The sequence below is a fragment of the Melitaea cinxia genome, chromosome 15, assembly GCF_905220565.1.
Source record: "Melitaea cinxia chromosome 15, ilMelCinx1.1, whole genome shotgun sequence".
NCBI lineage: Eukaryota > Metazoa > Arthropoda > Insecta > Lepidoptera > Nymphalidae > Melitaea > Melitaea cinxia.
In genome coordinates, this window is record NC_059408.1 from 14,491,156 (window position 1) to 14,512,836 (window position 21,681).

General features: G+C 34.6%; 1 protein-coding gene across 1 annotated transcript in view; it reads left to right on the forward strand.

The window, feature by feature from the left end:
• The window catches only part of LOC123660478 (phosphatidylinositol 3,4,5-trisphosphate 3-phosphatase and dual-specificity protein phosphatase PTEN), a 73,286-nt gene that overhangs the window by 37,563 nt on the left and 14,042 nt on the right, over positions 1-21,681 (forward strand). The window contains exon 2 of the mRNA XM_045595548.1: positions 2,571-2,743. Within this exon, the coding sequence (XP_045451504.1) occupies positions 2,571-2,743 (173 nt within the window). The remainder of the gene's footprint in view (positions 1-2,570; positions 2,744-21,681) is intronic.

A 21,681-nucleotide genomic window follows, 5' to 3' on the forward strand; every position in this document is an offset into this window, starting at 1 on the left:
GGTCATTGGTTGGTCTCATTTATCGGAAAAAGGAAATACTTCTGCTAAAATATGACAAAGCAAAATAAAACAATTTAATTAACTGTAGTATCGTGTATAGTTATAACTTAAAATGAGTAACACAATGTCCTTTATCGTTAGTGAACAACAATAATTCCGAGCGCGATGTCTTGATTTCCCCATGCGTGTATTTATTGCTCATAAGCCTTGATATTATACCTTCTATTTAGTTTACAATTGTTTTATTAACTCACTTGTCTAGTGGGGATATAATTCTCTATAGTTTTGTACCTGTAGTGATATCATTTAGCTTATACAGTTTACTAGGCGTTTCGCACGGTTTCACTCACTATATTTATCGACTTGCATCCCGCCCTGGCTTCGTACCTGTAGTGATATCATTTAGCTTATACAGTTTACTAGGCGTTTAGCACGGTTTCACTCACTATATTTATCGACTTGCATCCTGCCCTGGCTTCGCACGGATATTTAACAAAAATATAATATAGCCTCTGTCATCCACGGATAATGTGTCCCAACAGTGAAAGAATTTTTTCAAATCGGTTCAGTAGTTTCGGAGCCTGTTCAATGCAAACAAACAATCAAATCTTTCCTCTTTATAATATTAGTATAGATATTGTGTTATTTGATGTTTATATTTTTATTACGATGATTAAATTATACTCTATTTTGATAGTTTTAATAAGTCGTTAGATTTGTTGTGCAATATTAATTATCTTTGGTACGAACCTTTTGAAATATACAATTGAGACCATTGAATACGTCTAAACATAATATATTGAGCATATGTATATTTATTTTAAATAGGCAAACGAACGACACCGCAGAAACCTACTCGAAATCTTAGTTCGTAATTAATTTAACGAAGCGAAACTAAATTGTAATTAAATTATACAATTCAAACGCTAGTTGTTATATTATTCGCATTGTTTAAATGTTATTTTATCCGGTAAACTGTTCGGGATTACTCGATTCAACTTTGAGAAGGTCGATACAAAATACACATAAAATAGTCATGGTTGTTACAGACTTTACATAAAATATAATGTTTAATGTAAAAATTAGTCTTATAGGTTATTGTACACTATTTACTATATTATTGTACACTACAATTGATTCTCATAACAATAAAAGATATGAGGCGGTCTTATCTTGGTGCTAAAACAGCAATCTCTTCCAGGCAACCCTAGGTAAAGCTAGGAATAATATTATGGTAGGGGTGTACGTAATATTTATAATTTTTTATCATATGTAAAAATAGTATATTTCATTACAAGTGTAGAAAGGCTGTCATTGCAAAGAGTTCCGACAAATGTCTACCCGAGACGAGGCGCAGCCGAAGGCGAGGTTTGACAGTCGGAACAAGTTGCAATGACGGTTCCGCACGTGTACTGAACGACTATTTTTAATACAGTTGCGAAAAAATGAATCAATTTGATAAAATAATAAAAAGAAAATTTCTGAAAAATGGCGCCAACCGTAGAATATAAGCAGAGTTTTTTTTCTTCACCCATTCTGGTAGGCAAAGGGAACTATGCCCATACAGCCAAGTCTTCAGTAGAAGTTTTTTATTGATATGAAATTTAATGAGATGAAATGAAATGAAACCTACCCAAAGTCATTCAATCAAATCATTAAATCTGATATTGAAACAATTTAGTAACTTCTTTTTAAAAATATACGTATTTGCATGAATCATAAAAACTTCTATGATTTTTTTTAGTAAAAACTTCATGGTTGGTTTTTCTTTTTAATGGACATTATTTTGACAGTTGGGAATGAGAAGGCACGAGTTCGGGAAAGGTAAAAAAAAAGCACGAGTATGTAATAGCCCACATCCCGAACGCTTATACATCCCTGCAATACGCCACTTTTTGAGCAACTGTATTAAAAAATATATATTTATAGCGTATATTCTCTATTTATTTGCCCTAATTATGTGTATTGCCTTACCATGCGATTTAACGACAGCGGCAAATTTTCTCTTGAGTTAAGAGTCTCTCAAATAAGTTTATCTGTCATCTCTAACACTAAAAGAAATGATTTCTAAAGACTGAAATAGGCCAACCAAACTAGTAAATAAACGTGTTTTTTCTTATTACTATTATAGAGAGGATTTCGACGCAATTCGCAAAAAGCGATGTCAAAATATTAGCTCTTATGTTAATAACGTACATGGATAATTTGGACTGGAAAACTGGACACTTATGTTTATACAAAATTTAAAAGGTACCAAAGAGGCCATTGTTATATTAATGAAAAAATATCAGACTTGTGTGTACATGCGTAGCATAAAAAAAAAATTACGTGACAACGTCTAATAAATCGATGAACGCTTACAGACAACCATTTTTTTACTATATATAGTTATATTAACTTTACGAAAGTCGATTTGGTTTAAATGTTCCGTGACCTTTTCCAAAATTATGATATTGATGTTATATATCAATACATATCAGCGGACTGTACAACATTTATTTTATTTATGTGTAAATTTTTTCTATTATTACCAAAAATTTCTCGATATATCCTTAACAAACGTGGAACAGATATAACAGACAGGCTTATAGCCATGGGCTTTCCCGCTGAAAAGCTGGAGGGCGTTTACAGAAACCACATAGATGAGGTCTTCAGGTTCCTGGAGAAAATGCACAAAGATCACTACAAGATATACAACCTCTGCGCGGAGAGGAGCTACGACTCTAGTAAATTTCACGAAAGGGTAAGTGAAAATTTAATTTCGTACCATAATAATTAACCTTATTGTATTTTCTAGTTTCATTATAGGTGTGTTGAGTTAAAATGCCTTATATTTGGAAGGAGGTAGGAAAAATACAGCTTCCAAGATAGTCTACTCAAAGTAGTGAAATATTCCAATTGATTCGGATAGGGCTATCAGAGCAACTTGTTTCAAGAGGCGCATTCCTATTCGTTGAACAAATATTTTCGGGTATTGTATTATTCATAAAATACGCCGCCGGCATTTTTATGGAAAAAGATTCCCATACACAAGCTTCTTTATTCCTTCCTCGCCCATCTTTCATTATTTTAATAATATCCGTCCCCTTTTTGTCACATAACGTCACGCTCAGCAATACCCCTTCCTGCCAGTGTATGTAATTTATGGATGACCCTATAGCAATAAAATCGATTTATTTAAGCCTTTCAATCAACTATTATAATCTGCAACAATCAAGAAGTCAAGGGAATGTGATTGATGCACGTCGACTTTTTTTTTCATGAACAGAACAAAGGCACCATTAAAAATCTTTGCAGGGAAACAAAACAGATTTATCAATTTTTCCCACACGCATTTATAAGGAAGTTACCGCTTCGCTTCAGTAAGTTTAAATATTCGTAGAAATATGTGATGAGAAAAATTCTATGGATCGACGTACATGATTAGATTTATATGTTGAAACGATATTAATGCAGATCATAAAAAATTGGTTTCAGTACAGTTGGACATTATATACTGAATTCTGTACATTGTACATTGAAAATAAGCAACCGAAAACGCCCATGCTCACCACCTATGCTCCTTTTCTCAACTTATTATTATTTTTAAACTGTATTTTAAAATTCAAATTAAAGCTATAAATATAAAGTGTTTTCGAGATAATCGGATAAACTCGTTATTTGATTAATAGCAACAAAATATACCTGAAAACAAAAATGTTAACTTTAAACTTATCGTAATTTCAAGTATAACTTACATTTTTCTGCTATAATATTCTGTCGTTTCTAGAAAACCAATGACGTCATCTAACGAAATTATCTATTAGAAATTTCTAATGTGTCGAAGCTAAAAATATCAATTGTCGAGGTACACGGATATATCTCATGCACGTCAGAATATCATTTGACCTAACGTGTCAGGGATGCTGGATATCATCGACTTAATGCGGCTAACGATATAACTTCCTAGGTTGAAATTAATTAATGACGGCCAATCAATTAGTGGCTGGAAATCGTATCACCCAGCTGCAATAATATACAACAAAATAAAGTACATTAATTATATTATAATTCAGAAAGTCATTTTCAAAAGTGTGAATATTTTTAAAAATATTTCTGTTGCTTCTACTGCATCGGAACCGATTTAATTTCTTTCAAATGGAGTTGTTGTAACTTCCATAAACATATTTTAGAATTTAACCCTATTAAAAAAATGTATCGAATTGAGGTAAAATAGACATGGCTAGTTTTGAAAATAACCCCCTGAACTGTATAAATTTTGTTTGCTGCTGTAAGTTAATGCCGTGCGGTGATAACCGTTCAATTGATTCTCGATTTGTGCTTATCTTCTAAAGATTAAATGATATGATTTCCGAATTTACCTAGATGTATGATTCCAGTTGTTATTAAACTAATTCTAGAAATTGTAATATGACGATGCGTTAGCGCAACGGTCACAGCACTTATGGCTGTTGAGCTTCCGGTTGCGGGTTCGATCCCCACAGATGGCAAAAATTTGTATCGAACATGCAGATGTCTGCCGTGGTTTGGGCGTTGGTGCTTAGTGTCTCTTTCAGGACCCCCGACACAGAAGTAAGTCCAAGTGGGGACGTTGAATGTCAGGCATTTATTTATTTACAATCGGAACAAACGGACATCATACTTTAATTGTAACGAGTATCCATATAAATATGAAACCCGTACCCCGAATATATCGTCGGGGCATTTCAATCATTTCCTTGTACGCATTTTGCGGTTTACAAAATTGAATAATTTAGTGATGTCAAGTTCAAAAACATAATATCGTCATTACCGAGTTGATGATAGCGTATCCTAATTACGCAAGCTCGTGCAAAGCGACATCCATATCATATGAAACTATTTAAATATACACATAGGTATACAACTGTAAAGTGGAGTATTTCAGTCATTTGCTGATTTTACCTTAACTCAATTAAATAATTCTGTTTAATCACGTAACAACCAAAAGCTGTTATTATCGTCATTATCGACTCGGTTGCGTATAATACGTAAACTCGTTCGAATCAGACAACGATGTTATATGAAACTACGTAAACGTAGAGCATTTCGGTCGTTCCCTCATATGTAATTTGCGGTAACTAAATTAAACAATACAGTTTAAATAACGTGACATCTGAAAAATGTGACTTTCGTCATTATAGAGTTAGTTACGTATACTAATATGCAAGTTCAGGTGAAGCATACATCCATATAAGGGTGAACTTGACACCACAGTCCAAATCTAATAACCGTTCAGTCCAAATTTATTACTATTGCTATTGTAACGGTAGACTGAGAGATATCGAGCCTTTACACTCTTATGCTGCTAATCATATGATCAGTCACAGCATGGTCATGACTCATAGAGGCGATACTCCTACGTGACATCGCGCTCGTAACCACGTCTTGTGTGGAGGAATCATCGCAACGATGCAAGCGATTATCGTTGCAACGTTTAATTATATTTGATAAACTCTAGAACTCGCCTCGTGAACCAATATCTAAAGCAGTGCTTCCCAAACTTTTTCTTTTACGTACTCCTTAGTAAAAAAAAAAATCAACGATGTAAGCGATTATCGTTGCAACGTTTAATTATATTTGATAAACTGTAGAACTCGCCTCGTGAACCGATATCTAAAGCAGTGCTTCCCAAACTTTTTCTTTTACGTACTCCTTAGTAAAAAAAATCATTTATACCATTCCTCTGATAACTCTATATCTACTCCTAGAATGTGTCTATTTTCTCATAGTTTAACACCTCATAACGTATTATTTATAGCGTGTTCATATTGTCCAGTTGAAATAAGCTCCTCAGGCAGGCATTTTAATCTACTACGATTTGATTCGTCGTGGCTAAGCTGAGTGACAACGATCAATCACTATTTTCTTAACGTGAATATTATAATACTATAGTCAATTATTAGTAATAAGGTAAAGCTTAGACTACAACATATTCTAGTACGTTCTAACTTCTCATTACTAATATAATTTTCACGTCCCGCCTTTAAAAGCTCGAATACTCCCAGGGGTACGCGCACCACAGGTTGGGAATCGCTGGTGTAAAGGATAACATCGAGTAATTACAATGCAAATTATTATTGACTACGTTTTCCTCGAGTCAGTTTTAATTACTATACTATACAAATGATATCCTGTGAATTACGTAAATGACTTATAATTTAACCGGGAAATTTAATCGTCTCGAAAGGTTGCTTGTGAAGTTTCTAGACGCTGTCAGTTTATTATTTTATAATTTTTGTGTGTTCGTGTCAATGAACGATAGTAGTAACTAACTTTAAGACTTTTACGGTAGATCCTATCCGTTGATCACGGTCATATATCTTTAGATATGACCGCAAGTACAAATAAAGTAAAATATTATTAATTCAACGTTGTTAAAGTAAGAAACCATTAGGTTTTTCCGTATAAAGCGCTGTATTTTTGCGTTTTAATTTTGATTTTAAATAAATACGCCTACGCGTTTTTATATATGATTTCGACTGAAGTTGGTAGGTTTGATTTGGTTATCTTTTTCACATTCAAACAAGCAGTCAGTTAAAGTATTTCATATGAATATATAATAAAATGTAATAATTGTGTTTTCTCGCAAAGTAAATACAACGTAAGGAAGACAAAAAAAATAGAAATGTAAATACGCGTTATCAAAGATTACTCAAAACTAGTCATTAGATCTTGATACATGGGATCATATGACAAGTACAACCTTTCGATTAAAAAAGAATCATCAAAATCTGTCCAGCCAGTAAAAAGTACCGAGATAACATACATAAAAAAACAGTCGAATTGAGAACGTCCTCTTTATTTTAAGTCTGTTAAAAAAATCAATATTTGTCAAATATATTATTTATTTTTTAAACATCTACAACGTAGTAAGAATATATTTAAGAGATAATAATGTTTTCATAACAAAAGTATCTATATCGAATTTATGTACGGGGGGCAGAGATAGTGATTTGGATTCAATATATGAGTTTATTTGTCCACAAAACGAAGTAAAAACGAAATTGATGTAATTACTACGTACGAGTATGTAAACAGTTCGCTTAGCACGTTAAAGGCCCGGTACCTACTTCTAAAAAAAAAAGAGTATGCTTCTTCTTTAGCAATAGGCCTGCACTGCCTTAGATATACGAAACGTAACTGGCTATGAGAGAAACAGTGAAAGAAAATATGTGTTACACATCTCTCTTGCTCCGTTCGTCTCGCCCGATAACACTTTTCGTAACGCTCTTGTCACGCATTCACTAGCTTACTCCCTCATTCAAGCGTCCGTAAAGAAGTCTTACTTCAAAAATCGTTTGTTATAAAAACTATATTCGTTCGTGAGCAAAATGAATAGTTATTCGATATAGGAACCGACTTCTAATTAAATTTCTTAAACCCGCAGGTAGTAGTTGGATCTTTAAACGCGTGTCTAGTATAAAATTAGGTATAATAACCAGTATGATACTATTATATAACATAAGTTTGCGATGTGTTAATCAAATGTCCAAGATCGTACGTCCTGGAAAGTGTCAGACAACGTGTCGCCCCGTTGCCCTTCCTACTGATAACGATAAGAAACGCCGAGTAGGGTGAACGCGGATTGGTGCATGTTTATCTAATAAAAACTAATTTTAGTATCAATAATGTTCTTTTACGATGAAAATTTTCTTATAAAAAAATAATATTTAATTTGATAACAATAAATTTATTAAATAAAATATCGTTATTGTGGATAATACAAATAAAATTAATTTATTATTTCGAGTGTATTTGTAGGTTAAGTCATATCATATTTTGACCTCGTAAAAAACAACAATGGTTCTAATCGGAAACAGAACAATACTGAAACATAACCGGCTGCGGCGGTACATAAAGTTGGAACGTTGTCACAGTAAGGATTACGATATACCTAAAGCGCTATTTCTACTAAATGGGTGATCATAGACCGCATACTCCGGTCGACCGCAGGGCTTATCTTGTCGATAGAATTAAGCTGACTTTACATACGTATAACGAGCTATAAATATATTGAGATATTTTTTTTTTTTTAAGTAAAATTTCTTTACGCACACTTGACTTGGGGAGTAAGCTGGTGAATGCGATACGAAAATGTGATCGGATGAGGCAAACGGCAGTCGAGAGGGAGATATAAGTTAGTGAAGATAGAAAGAGAGTTACGTTTCGTAAATTACTGTAGGGGTAACTAAAAAGTTTTACTTCAATCGTGTGGTCTAAAGCACACTCGTTTTTTTATGTATGTTACCTCAGAACTTTTCACTGGTTGTACCGATTTTGATGATCCTCGTTTTAAGTGAAGCTTGTCATGTGGTCCCATTTAAATTTGTTCGAGATCTGATGACTACTTTTTCAGTTTATCTTTGATAACGCGTATTTACTTGACTATTTTTCCGTGTAACTCCGTTGTATTTACTTGTCGATGTAATGGATTATCGATTCGAGTAATTTATAAGGTCATAGATATAAGGTAGTATTAGGGTTGTGATCAGTGCATTGAATTTCGCACTAACAGTCTGTTCCTACTTAAATATTTGTATAGGTACATTTAAATGTTTGTCGTGATCTAGGCTTTGTTGGAAACTTCGACACATGATTATCATACTTATAGGGGCTGTAATGAAACGTTTGTTTGTTTGTTTATATTTAATAAGGACTGAAAACTGTAGTAGTAATTATGATTTAGAATATATATCGTATGCTAATATAAAAGCTATAACTATATCTACTGCAATAAGAATCCTGGTGTTTTAGTGAACTGAAAGCGTTACATACCGCGATATACATAAATAGTTTAATGCAATTAATTTGTGATAACAATGCATGCGGTACAATTGCAATGATCACGTCTGCCCTAAGTCTAGTGTTTGCCTCGTATGTATATATATAATGTATGTTCGGGTATAACTTCGTCGCTTATGAACCGATTTTGATAATTCTTTTTTTATTGGTAAGGAGATATCCCAAGTGTGAAACCACGATAAGGAAACCAGGATCTGATGATGAAATCCTAGAGAAATTGAGCGAAACCCTCGAAAATCGTAGTGACGACCAGTGCGTTTGTTAATTTTTTTCGTCCACTTATGTTTTATTAATTGTCGATGTAATTGAAATCGGTTTTTTTCGTTTGCGAGCAAACACAATAAATGAAAGGATGTAAATAGATATTTTTTTATTCATATTGGTACAAGATTAACCTTGTTAAAGAAGTTTTTTTAGGTTAGATTCTAGATAAATATTAATTTACCTTTTATAGATTATCATTCTTTTCTCAATTTTTTTAGTTTATATTTTTAACCAACTTCAAAAAAGGGAGGAGGTTACTCAATTCGACAGTAAATATATTTTTTTAATGTATGTTCGAAGATAACTCCGTTATTTATGAACCGATTTTGATAATAATTTTTTTTTTGGAAAGGAGATATCCCTAGCTTGGTACCGTGATAAGGAAACCAGGATCTGATGATGGGATTCCAAAGAAATCGAGGGAAACTCTCGATAATCCGCATAACTTTTTACTGAGTGTACCGATTTTAATGATTTTTAATTTAATCGAAAGCCGATGTTTATCATGTGGTCACATTTAAATTTCATCGAGATCTGATAACAACTTTTGGAGTAATCTTTGATAATGCGTATTTATAACTATGCGTATATTAACTGAGGTAGGGGCACAGCAGGAATTTCCTGCTCAAAATATGGAGCAGCCCGACTGGGGTAGTACCTCGACCTTACAGAAGATCACAGCAAAATAATACTGTTTTCAAGCAGTATTGTGTTCCTGTTGGTGAGTAAGGTGACCAGAGATCCTGAGGGGATTGGGGATTGGGTCGGCAACACGCTTGCGATGCTTCTGGTGTTGCAGGTGTCTATAAGCTACGGTAATCGCTTACCATCAGGTGAGCCGTACGCTTGTTTGCCGACCTAGTGACATTAAAAAAAAAATATTTACTTGACTATTTTATCATCTACCTACGTTGTATTACTTGTCGATATAATTGAAGTCGGTTTTTCTTCGTTTGCCTGCAAACAATTATATTACATATACTCGATTATCCGCGTTGTTTTAACTAAACTGGTCATCAAAAAAATCGGCCCACCTGCGTTTTTACCGATAATCACGTTTTTTTTAAACAAATCACAACAAAACTTTTTAGTACTGAATAATGTTTTATTGAACTTGTTTATTTACAACAATTTAATCACAATTAAAACATCAAAATGTTTTTTTTTTAAGATTTTGATTTAAAAATCAGAATCTTTAATTTTACACGATTTTTTGATTAATTTTTAATACGCTCTAGTTTTTTAGTCTTAAATGGTATGCATACAATTGTTGCAATTTAATATTGCGTATTCCCTCCTCTTGCTCGAATGACGGCCTGCATCCGCCGTTTTAATGACCTTATCAAGATTTTAATGGTCTCTTGAGGGATTCGGTTCCATTCTTCCCTAATGGCGGTTTCCAGGTCTCCTAATGTTGTAGGGACTGGATTACGGGCTCTAACCTTTTGTTTTAGGGTGTCCCACATATGCTCTATAGGATTGAGATCGGGGCTTCTTGCTGGCCAGGACATTACCCGAATGCCAACCTCTTGAAGGTAATCGGTGGTGATGCGCGCTACGTGTGGTCGTGCATTATCATGCATTAATTCAAAGTTTTCTCCAATATAGCCGGCATAAGGCATCACATGGTCTTCTAAGATCTCTGTGATATAGCGTGCAGCAGTTAAAACACCTCTTCGTATGAAAACCAGCTCCGTCCGTCCAGTCAAAGATATTCCACCCCAAAACATTACAGAGCCCCCACCATAACTGACAGTTTCCCTTATGCAACACTGGGTATAACGTTCACCTGGCCGTCGCATGACATTACGGCGTCCATCAGAACCGTGTAAAGTCATTCGACTCTCATCACTAAAAAGAACTGACTCCCATTGGCCTATGGTCCAGTTGATATGATTACGTGCGAATTGAAGTCTGGCTTGTCGATGAGCTGTGGTCAATTGTGGTCCTGTTGCTGGCTTATGTGGTCTTAAATTCTGCTCACGAAGTCTCCTTCTTACAGTACTGTCACTTATAGCCACCCCCCGATCTTCGCGTAAGCGTCGCTGGAGATCAACACCAGATAGGTGTCGATTCCGTAGAGCTGATAACACTATAAAGCGGTCATCTCTTTGAGTTGTCACTCTATGTCTTCCAGATCCAGACCTTCTTCGATACTGCCCAGTCTCCAGAAACCTTTGGTAAACTCGCCGAACTGCAGAACGGCTCAGATTTAACCCCCTGGCCACGATACGTTGACTTATGCCTTGTTGCAGCAAAGCCACAACTTGGGCCGCCTCAGCTTCTGTAGTGTTCATTATTTTTAGTCAAAATGAATCAAAATACAGCCACAGTAAATAAACTTAACGTTATTAACAAGTAATCCCTACAAAGGGCTCTTCCGGACTCAAAGAACGATTCGAATTTGTTACGATGTAAAACCATCAAATCAGTACTCAACAGTGTTTCTGTATAAGAAATGGTTAAGTACCTTCAAGTTCAATAAGATTTACGACAAATAAGATGCCAAACATCGTAACCGACCCTCAAAATAAAAAACAAACGTGTGAAACAGCTTATCTGTGAAACAATTGATAAATATTAAACAAAAAGTGGGTGGGTCGATTTTTTTGATGACCTGTGTATTTTTAAAGGTACTGTTCTACTCGATAACTTTCGAAGTTTTGGCAACCGTTCTGGTGTATTGGTGCAAAAGTTGGACTATAGCCAATGGTCGCGGGTTCGATTCCGGCTCGGAACGAAATAACATTAAGGATTGTATTTATATAAATACTAGCTGTGCCCACGGCTTCGCCCGCGTTGAAATTAGTGTGTCACAAAGTTTTCCCGATAAATTTCCAGTGAAACTCTCATCAAAATCGGCTTAGCCGTTCCGTAAACCTTACTCTTGCCAGTGGTGGAGCCCTCTCTCCAATGGTGAAACCGCATGAAAATCCGTTCTGTAGATTTTGAGCGAATCGATCACATACACTTTTGGGGACTTTGTTTTATAAATACACTAACTGTTGTCCGGGACTACCTCCGCATGGTTATGAAGATATGCATTACTATTAAGATGGTGAACGCAAATTATTATTTTTATTTTAGTTACTTGAAATGCTTATCAAACTGAGTAACTTTTTAAAAGGCACAATCATCACTACATAGTATAAAACAAAGTCGCTTTCTCTGTCCCTGCACATGTATGTACGCTTAGATCTTTAAAACTACGCAACGGATTTTGATGCGGTTCTTTTTAATAGATAGATTGATTCAAGAGGAAGATTTATATGTATAATAACATCCATTAAATAGTGGAGAAATACTGTTATTTTTGAGTTTTCTAATGTTATGTCGTAAATAATAATTTTTTTTTCGCTTAAATTGCAAACGCAGGCTGAACCCTACGAGATTTATCAAAATAATGTACTAAGTATTGTACACATTGAAAAGGTCTACAGAAAACTCCGCGATGGTATATACCTATCTCTTATGGATATCCCACAATAACATTTTTTTGTCATTTACTTTTTACGACAAATAATGGCTAATTTTCGAAGCGATTTTAACCAATACAGCATTAATCCTTATCCAATTAAATACCTTAAATATGTTTTTTATTTAATATAGATTTATATGGCCTTTTACAGCATATAATTTAAATGAATATTTTCGAAGATATTACAGATTTAAAAATCGCGGTACGTAGCGTTTGCGGCGGTTCCAGCCGGCTTTTACTCTAAGTTAACGCGTGCGGGCCACGGGCAGTAATGAATAAATCAAAACTACTGGATCGATTTTAATCATTTTTTCAGTGAATGACATAGGCTATAATTATATTTTATACCCGTGCGAAGCCGGAGCGGGTCGCTAGTTAAGTATAATTTAATAGTTATTTTTATAAAACCTCTCTATACACCACATTTTTAGTTTTGTTTTCAGGCTGTATATGTTTCATACAAACTATCAACCCCAATTAAACCCCCTTAGCGGTGGAATATCGTAAAATCCGTTCTTAGCGGACGTCTGCTAACTATAATCTACCTCTCTGCCAAATTTTATCTTTGTCCAACCTGGATGAATAGACCATCCAGCGGTTTTTGAGTTCTCGTGAGTCGTTAGTTATTTACCTTTCTCTTTTATATATATAGATAACGATGCATTATTTGGACACCTTCTCACCATCTATAGAGCATATATTTTAAATTTCAAGTCTCTTACTTCAAAAACATAGGACTTTCATACAAACTTCCAACCCCCGTTTTATCCCCTTAGGGGTCGAGTTTCGTAAAATCATCTCTTAGCGGATGTTTACGCCCTATAAGGAACCTACCTACCAAATTTCAAGTTTATAGCTGTTATAGTTTCGGAGATTTCGTGATGAGGGAGTCAACCTACCATCCCGCGTTTTAATCCCAAAAAGGGTTTGATTTCTAAAGATACATTATTTGAACACCTTCTCACTATCTATAGAGCATATATTTTAAATTTCAAGTCTCTTACTTCAAAAACATAGGACTTTAATACAAACTTGCAACCAACTTTTTACCCCCTTAGGTGTGGAATTTCGTAAAATCCGTTATTAGCGGATGTTTACGCCCTATAAGGAGCCTTCCTGCCAAATTTCAAGTTTGTAAGTGTTATAGTTTCGGAGATTTCGTGATCAGTGAGTCAACCTACCATCTCCCGTTTTAACCCCAAAAGGGGGTTGATTTCTAAAAATACATTATTTGGACGCCTTCTTATCATCTACAGAGCATACATTTTTAATTTTTAAGTCTCTTACTTCAAAAACATGGGACTTTCATACAAACTTGCAACCCCCGTTTTACCCCCTTAAGGGTCGAGTTTCGTAAAATCATGTCTTAGAAAATGTTTACGCCCTATAAGGAACCTACCTGCCAAATTTCAAGTTTATAGCTGTTATAGTTTCGGAGATTTCGTGATGAGGGAGTCAACGTACCATCCCCCGTTTTAACCCCAAAAAGGAGTTGATTTCTAAATATACATTATTTGGACACCTTCTCACCATCTAAAGAGCGTACATTTTATATTTCAAGTCTCTTACTTCAAAAACATGGGATTTTCACACAAACTTCCAACCCCCGTTTTACCCCCTTAGGGGTGAAATTTCGTAAAATCCGTTCTTAGCGGATGTTTACGCCCTATAAGGAGCCTACCTGCCAAATTTCAAGTTTATAGCTGTTATACTTTCGGAGATTTCGTGATCAGTGAGTCAACCTACCATCCCCCGTTTTAACCCCAAAAGGGGGTTGATTTCTAAAGATACATTATTTGAACGCCTTCTTGTCATCTATAGAGCATACATTTTAAATTTCAAGTCTCTTACTTCAAAAACATAGGACTTTCATACAAACTTGCAACCCCCGTTTTACCCCCTTAGGGGTCGAGTTTCGTAAAATCCGTTCTTAGCGGATGTCTACATTCTATAAGGAGCCTACCTGCCAAATTTCAAGTTTGTAGGTGTTATAGTTTCGGAGATTTTGTGATGAGTGAGTGACCTTTCGCTTTTATATAGGGGAAAACCGGGATAGATGCCTCACTTTTTGAAATAGCCACCCAATTTTAAAAATATGATTTTTATACGAATAATTTTTATTAATGTAGCTAGCTCAATCCTTCATGTTGAATTATGACTATTTTTTTTCAACCTAGCCAATGCAGATTAAGCAGAAATTAGCTTTTCGTGAACCCTTTTTTTTTGAGGATAGATGCCTACCTATATGGATAGTTGCCTCACCATGAAAATAGTGTGTAGGATAGATGCCCTTTAAACCGTGTTAACGAAAAACCAAAAACCAAATGTTAGGTTAGGCTACTCCTAAAACATCGATTGTCTCCAAGAAACATGGGCAATAGCAATGAAAAAATTTTTGTGTTTTTTTTTATATCTTTTAATTATTATAATTAGAATATAATTTTTATATCACACAGATTTTACAAGCATTTATTCAACAAAAGTATAAATTCTTAATTGTTGGTCTAAAATATTCATATCAAGTGCCAACATGCACATTGCACAAATGATTGTGCACTTTCTCATCGAAAGCTGACTGTAGGTTTTCTATAGTCCAAGAACATACTCGAGCTCGCATTTCTTCCTTTCTTTTATATTTTCGTGGCATAGTTCTGCTAGAATCAGTAAAACATCCAAACATAAATGTACCTAAATACATAAAAAATATAACAGACACAAAAAAAATTATATATATAAACTTACTCTGTATATGGTGAATGAAGGGGTAGATAGTAACGATCGCTACCAGATGTATATGAAAACAGCCGGGACAGACAGCTTAACATAATCTACGAGGCACAGTGGGGAGACCCTAAAGAATAGACTTACAAACTGGAAAGAAATATTTGTACAAATGCAAGCACCCCTTCCGAGCGGGAATCGAACTAGCAAACTCTCGATGTTTAGGAGCATACATGGCTGCATGAGCCACTGAGAGGTTGTAATAGAATATACAAACCCCAAAAAAAAAAAAAAAAAAACGAATTTAGGAACATAAAATAAAAAATACTCGTACAAATATATGATGAATTTTATATTTGTGAAAAGTTAATTTCAGGGCCCTTTCTGTACCTTTCATCACTCTGCGTCAAGTCTAAGGGCACCTATACCTCAAAAAATCAGGGCAACTATCCTTTGTGATTGGGATAGATGCCCACGTATTTTTTAAATAAATTATAAACAAAATAGCATCTATTTACAACTATATGCAGACTCAATGACCCAATATATAGACGTGATAAAAAATATAACGGAATTTATTACTATTTATAAAATTATACAACCTTAAATACTAACCTTTAAAACTTTGACGTGTTTTTAAATTTCGCCACGGAGAAAATTACACACACGATCCAAACGCGTCCTTGCCACACGAATATCTGTGGATATCCGAGGTACGGGGTGTCTTCGACTCCTACTTATGCGATTAATTTTTATTTGTGAGTTCGGGATGTTAGGTTTTTAGAACATGAGGCATCTATCCCACTGCGGCATCTCTCCCGGTTTTACCATATATTATTATAGATTATAGATAGATTTGTGTATACTAACTGTGTGGTTACGCCAGTAAAGAATATAGCCACCGCTTCTCTTACCGTGGGTGTCGTAAGAGACGACTAAGGGATAACACAGTTCCACTGCCACATTGGAACTTAAAAAGCCGACCGATGGTGGGATAGCCATCCCACTGCTGGCTTTGGAATACACAGGCCGAAGACGGGCAGCAGCGTCTTCGGAGCGACAAAGTCAGCCCTACGGTCACCAATCCGCCTGCCCAGCGTGGTGACTATGGGTAACACACATGAGTTCACGCCATTTTTAGCGCGAACTTATGGAGGCCTATGTCCAGCAGTGGACTGCGATATAGGCTGAAGTGTGATTTAATATTTATTTCGGGCCTGTGGGTCTCCCATATTTTAGAGATTAATCTCGACTATTATATTTTCATAAAAGTTTAAAAGCATGTTAGTGCTACAGAAACTTCTTACTCTTATTTTTATTTTTTTATTTTTTTAAATTGATGTTGTAGCGTTCGTAATTGCATACATTTGTGAAAATTTCGCCTATTTCAATTGTCTTTTATAGTGTTAAAGATGCTGTGGTACACATACAGACAGAGTAGAGCTTACGAACTCTTGGTTTTCATCAGTTGTAAAACTTGATAAGTAGTAGAGATTCAAAACGCTTTCTACTTACTTCAACGTTTCATTTACCTTCACTATCTAAACTACTTCAATAATATTATAGCTTGCGGAGGTTTTGGCTAATTATAGCTAAAATTTCCTTATTAAAATCTAAAATATTTATTAGCTTCGAGTCAAGTTGGAGGGCTTATGCCTCATGTGTGTTGCCCCACTGTGAGTATGCCCATGTAGATAATATATACACTTATGCATCATTTAGGTATAGCGCTTAAAATCCATTTAGTGTTTTTTTGGCTCTGATTTTATTTATTTATTTATTTATACTTCATTGTACACCACAACTACATTTTAAACAATAAACACATTTAAAAACATTTACAGACTGTGAAGTACAATGGGCGGATTTATGGCTATTTAGCCATTTCTTCCAGACAACCCAATATATACATTTTAGCATATATTTTCCAAACATTTTCTCATTATACCATAATTTATACATAAATGTTGTATTATAATATTAATCGATTAGATTTGTGTAGCACTGCATCGATGATGTCATAAGTAACAACTTGTTGAAAAAATTAAGATTTTTTTTATTGTTGTAATCTTCATCGTGTCCGAGTGCTTTGCCTGATAACGAACGATATTGTGTTTTTGTGTATGTATTGTGTGTTTTATAAAATTCTAGACTTATACATAAATATGATAAATAAGACTATATTTCTATATTTTTTATTATTTACTTGTGTGAGTACAATAAGATAATTTATGTTCTTTTAGATAGAAAAATGTAAGTATAAAATTTACGTACATATCTTTGGATTGCTGTTTGTATGTTTCCCGGACCCCCCAAAATAAGACGTAATTCTGCTGGGGTTCGTTGAGTGTAAGGCGATTACGACAAAACGCATTTTATAATTCATAACACGAAGTTTTATAGGCTATGCTATACATAAATAAAATTAAAAAGCAAAGACAATTTTACAAATTTGATATTATTAATTTGGGTATTGCGTGATAGCGCAGTTCAGCAAATAGACAAATTTTTTTTGAGAGCTTTATTATATATACTAATGCTGATAGTTAGTATAGATATTTTTTTTTTTGCATTGAATGACGTATTAATATTTGTGTTTTTTTTTTTCTATATTTATAATATTCATTTTATTCGTAAAATATTTATGAATGAATATTAATCTACTTTGTCAATATGTACGATAGGTAACATTATTTATAAATGGCATTAACTTTTTATGATATAAAGTCTTAGTGAGATAAATTATAGACAGTTTTTAATTTTTTATTTTTTTAATATTAATTTTTGTGTTTTTCTTATTTTTTCGTTTCTTTGATTGTATAAACGCTCAAAAAAGTATTTAATCTATTCTTGGTTATATAGTAAACTATTCTTGTATATTTGGTTATAACATAAGCTACATACTAATCGCAGGATACTCAGAATTGATTTATATACTTATTTTTGAGTAAGTATTGTGCTATCGTGAAACGTGATAGGCTATATCCCATTGCGCTACGCTCATGATTAGGCGTAGAAGGACGTAGCGTTTCTGTTTTTGTGGCAAATAAGTCCACTTGATGGTAATCGCTGCATAGAAAGCGCATTGCCGACCCCAATAAATCAGTGTAAAAATAATATAAACGTAGCTGAAACCGCGTCGATCGTCGAGTGTAGACGGACGGAGCCGTAATCAGATTGGACCCTTTATAAAGCTTCTGCAAATCAATTTCTGAAGCCATGCAAAGGCGGCGGTGTCAATCATTTGTCAACGATATTAAACGCAACTCGCAGCGCTAACGAGATTATTAAAGTTTTACAACATTGTCGCGTGAGTTGTCGTTGACCCCTTGAGTATATTTTGGCACATAGTCTCATATTCACGTAGGGTCGTCTCAGCGCCTTTGATTGCTAATTTTTTGGGCATTAAATAATGATTAGCTGACTCGACAGACACGGTCCTATCTTGCGAATTGTCAAACCGTTGGATTTATATAAATCAAAATCAAAAACAGCTTTATCCAAATAGGCTCCAAGAGCACTTTCGAATCATCATTTTACAAATTAAAACTTTAAAAATAAATTATTATATTTGTAGAAGTAAAGCTACCACCGATTCGGAATGTAGATTCTGCAGAGAAGAATCGGCGGAAGAAGAGAAAGAGAAAAAAATTAAACTCATTTTTTTTATATTTTTTTATATTATAATATTTTATATTACATAAAATAATTCTTCATTTTTATATGCAACAGTGTTTGAAAACACAAAAGTAGCCGAATTAGTCCAGCAGTTTTCGAGTTTTGCGCTTCGTAACACATTGCGTTGGTACACAAAGATACATCTATAGATCGATAAAAAACGATAGGGACGATAAATATTCTATTTTGCAAAAAAAAAAAAAAAAAAAATAGACAGACTTCAATCAGCTCGTCTCGTCGGTTCCTGTCGTAGAGTTACTCTTTATTTTGTGCTGTGATTTTTTTGTCCGTCCGTCGATGATTTCCGTCTCGGACGATTTTCATCTGATCTTAATCAGGTTTACATCGAAACGGCCTTACGGTTTAACCAATTAATAGGAAAGAACAAGAATTGGAGATATCGCGTAGCGTACACGAGAAAAGATTTAGTGAAAGAGAATAAATTAATTGTGGTAGGGCACAGCAGGAATTTCCTGCTCAAAATCTGGAGCAGCCCGACTGGGGTAGTACCTCGACCTTACAGAAGATCACAGCTAAATAATACTGTTTTCAAGCAGTATTGTGTTCCTGTTGGTGAGTAAGGTGACCAGAGCTCCTGGGAGATTGGGGATTGGGTCGGCAACGCGCTTGCGATGCCTCTGGTGTTGCTGGCGTCTATAAGCTACGGTAATCTCTTACCATCAGGTGAGCCGTACGCTTGTTTGCCGACCTAGTGATATAAAAAAAAGCTTTTTATACAATTATGTGTATATCTGACCCGCTAAACGTTGTCCTACCATCTGAATAGGGACACCATTATCACCTAGGGTTATAACAGATAGCCTATGACCTATTCTCAATCTAAATAATATACGCAAGAAATTTCATAAAAATCGGCCATTAAGCCGTTTTGGGGGAGTTCGATAAATAACACTGTGGTGCGAGTGTTTATATACTATACATATTTATCTTTGTATTTGCCAGGCTTCAAAGTATTCTTTTTCTTAAATGGTTATATGCTCGCCCACCGGCCACGTCACGACCGTGACCGTGTCGCTACACAAATGCCATTATTTGTTAAGTCAGGGCTACCAGTTGTGAATTGTCACTAGCTATAAACCGTCGACTCCGCTCTGCCATATAAAGCCATATGTGGAATTGTGTTTTTAGTGTATGTAAATTTATAATCATCATCATCATCATCATTACAGCCTATACAGTCCACTGCTGGACATAGGCCTCCACAAGTTTACGCCAAAAATAACGTGAACTCATGTGTTTTGCCCATAGTCACCACGCTGGGCAGGCGGGTTGGAAATTATAATAATAACAATAAATAAATATTTTTTAACATACAAACACGGTCGTCTGTTCCTACGGTAAGCAACTTAATGCTTGTGTTACAGGTAACGGCCAACTGTTATAACATTTTTTTGATAAATAGACATAGAAACAATACATATATAAATATAAATATTACATCCAGACTCGGGATGGAATCGAACCCACAACCCGCGGAACAGAAAACACTACAAACTGCAACAACGGGCTAGCGCTTTAATTTTTTTTATTTATTTTTTTATTACGATATACTTTTTTTTAAAAAAGTCGTTGTGCTTATGGTACAAATGAGTCACGAAACTGAAAATTAAACGAAATTAATTTCTTTAATCTTTTAAAGTACAACATTAATTAAAATAAAACTAAAAAATGTATAATTTTTTTTATTGTTTTATCGTCTTCTGACGATTGACGTAGATAAGTGTTGAAATTTCAACTTTCTAAGTAGTAAGTAGGTACCTAACAAAAAAATTATTAAGTAATTTGACATTAAGCATAATAAATGCAACAAGTTATGTCTTTTAAATACTTAAATGTGACTAAATGTTACCTTTTAATAATGGAAGAAATAAAAACCAACTATTAAATAAAACTTGCCTGTAACTGTCACAAATAATAAGGATTAAAATAAGTTTGTAAAAAACAACCGATACAAAGTTTTCGTTGGTATCACGTTTCCTATACATAATTCTATCCGATAGTGTTACCCTCTTAAGTCCTAATCAAAAGAACGTTAATTCTTTTATAAAATCTCGTGCCACCCACGTGCTCGGGAGAAGCCTTCGCTCTATCTTACCTTGTCATTATTTGTTAAGATCCGATGGACGCTCAAGACGGGTCGACGACCTATCCCCGATTCTTAGTTACGTTCAAGTGTCTTGAGGTGATTGGGTAATAAATGCTATGAGATGATCATTGTCGAATCCCCTCTTAAGGTATATCTCATTATGATAAATAGTTGAACATATTCTAGTTATTTTAATAGGTTTTAAAATATATTTAAAATTGATGCTAATATTTGACCACGCAAGTGGAGTCATTTCGTTGATATGTCTATTTTATAAGTTTTGGATATTATAGTTGTTTTTTGTTCTGCTTTTTTACACTAGCCATCAGCGGCTCTGGTCATTTTAAAATGCTTGAAGAATTTCATTCTTTGAATTTTAATATTTAAAAATAAGACTCTGAGGTATTATGAAATATTCTTATTCAAATATAATCGATTAAAAACGAGGCCTGCATTGTATCTTAGATATACAAAACGTAACTGGCTATGAGAGAAAAAAAAACAGTGTGCTCGCACCTTTCTCTCTTGCTCCGTTCGTCCGATCACACTTTTCGTAACGCTCTCACCAGCTTACTCCCCAAGTCAAACGTGCGTGAAGGAGTTTTACTTC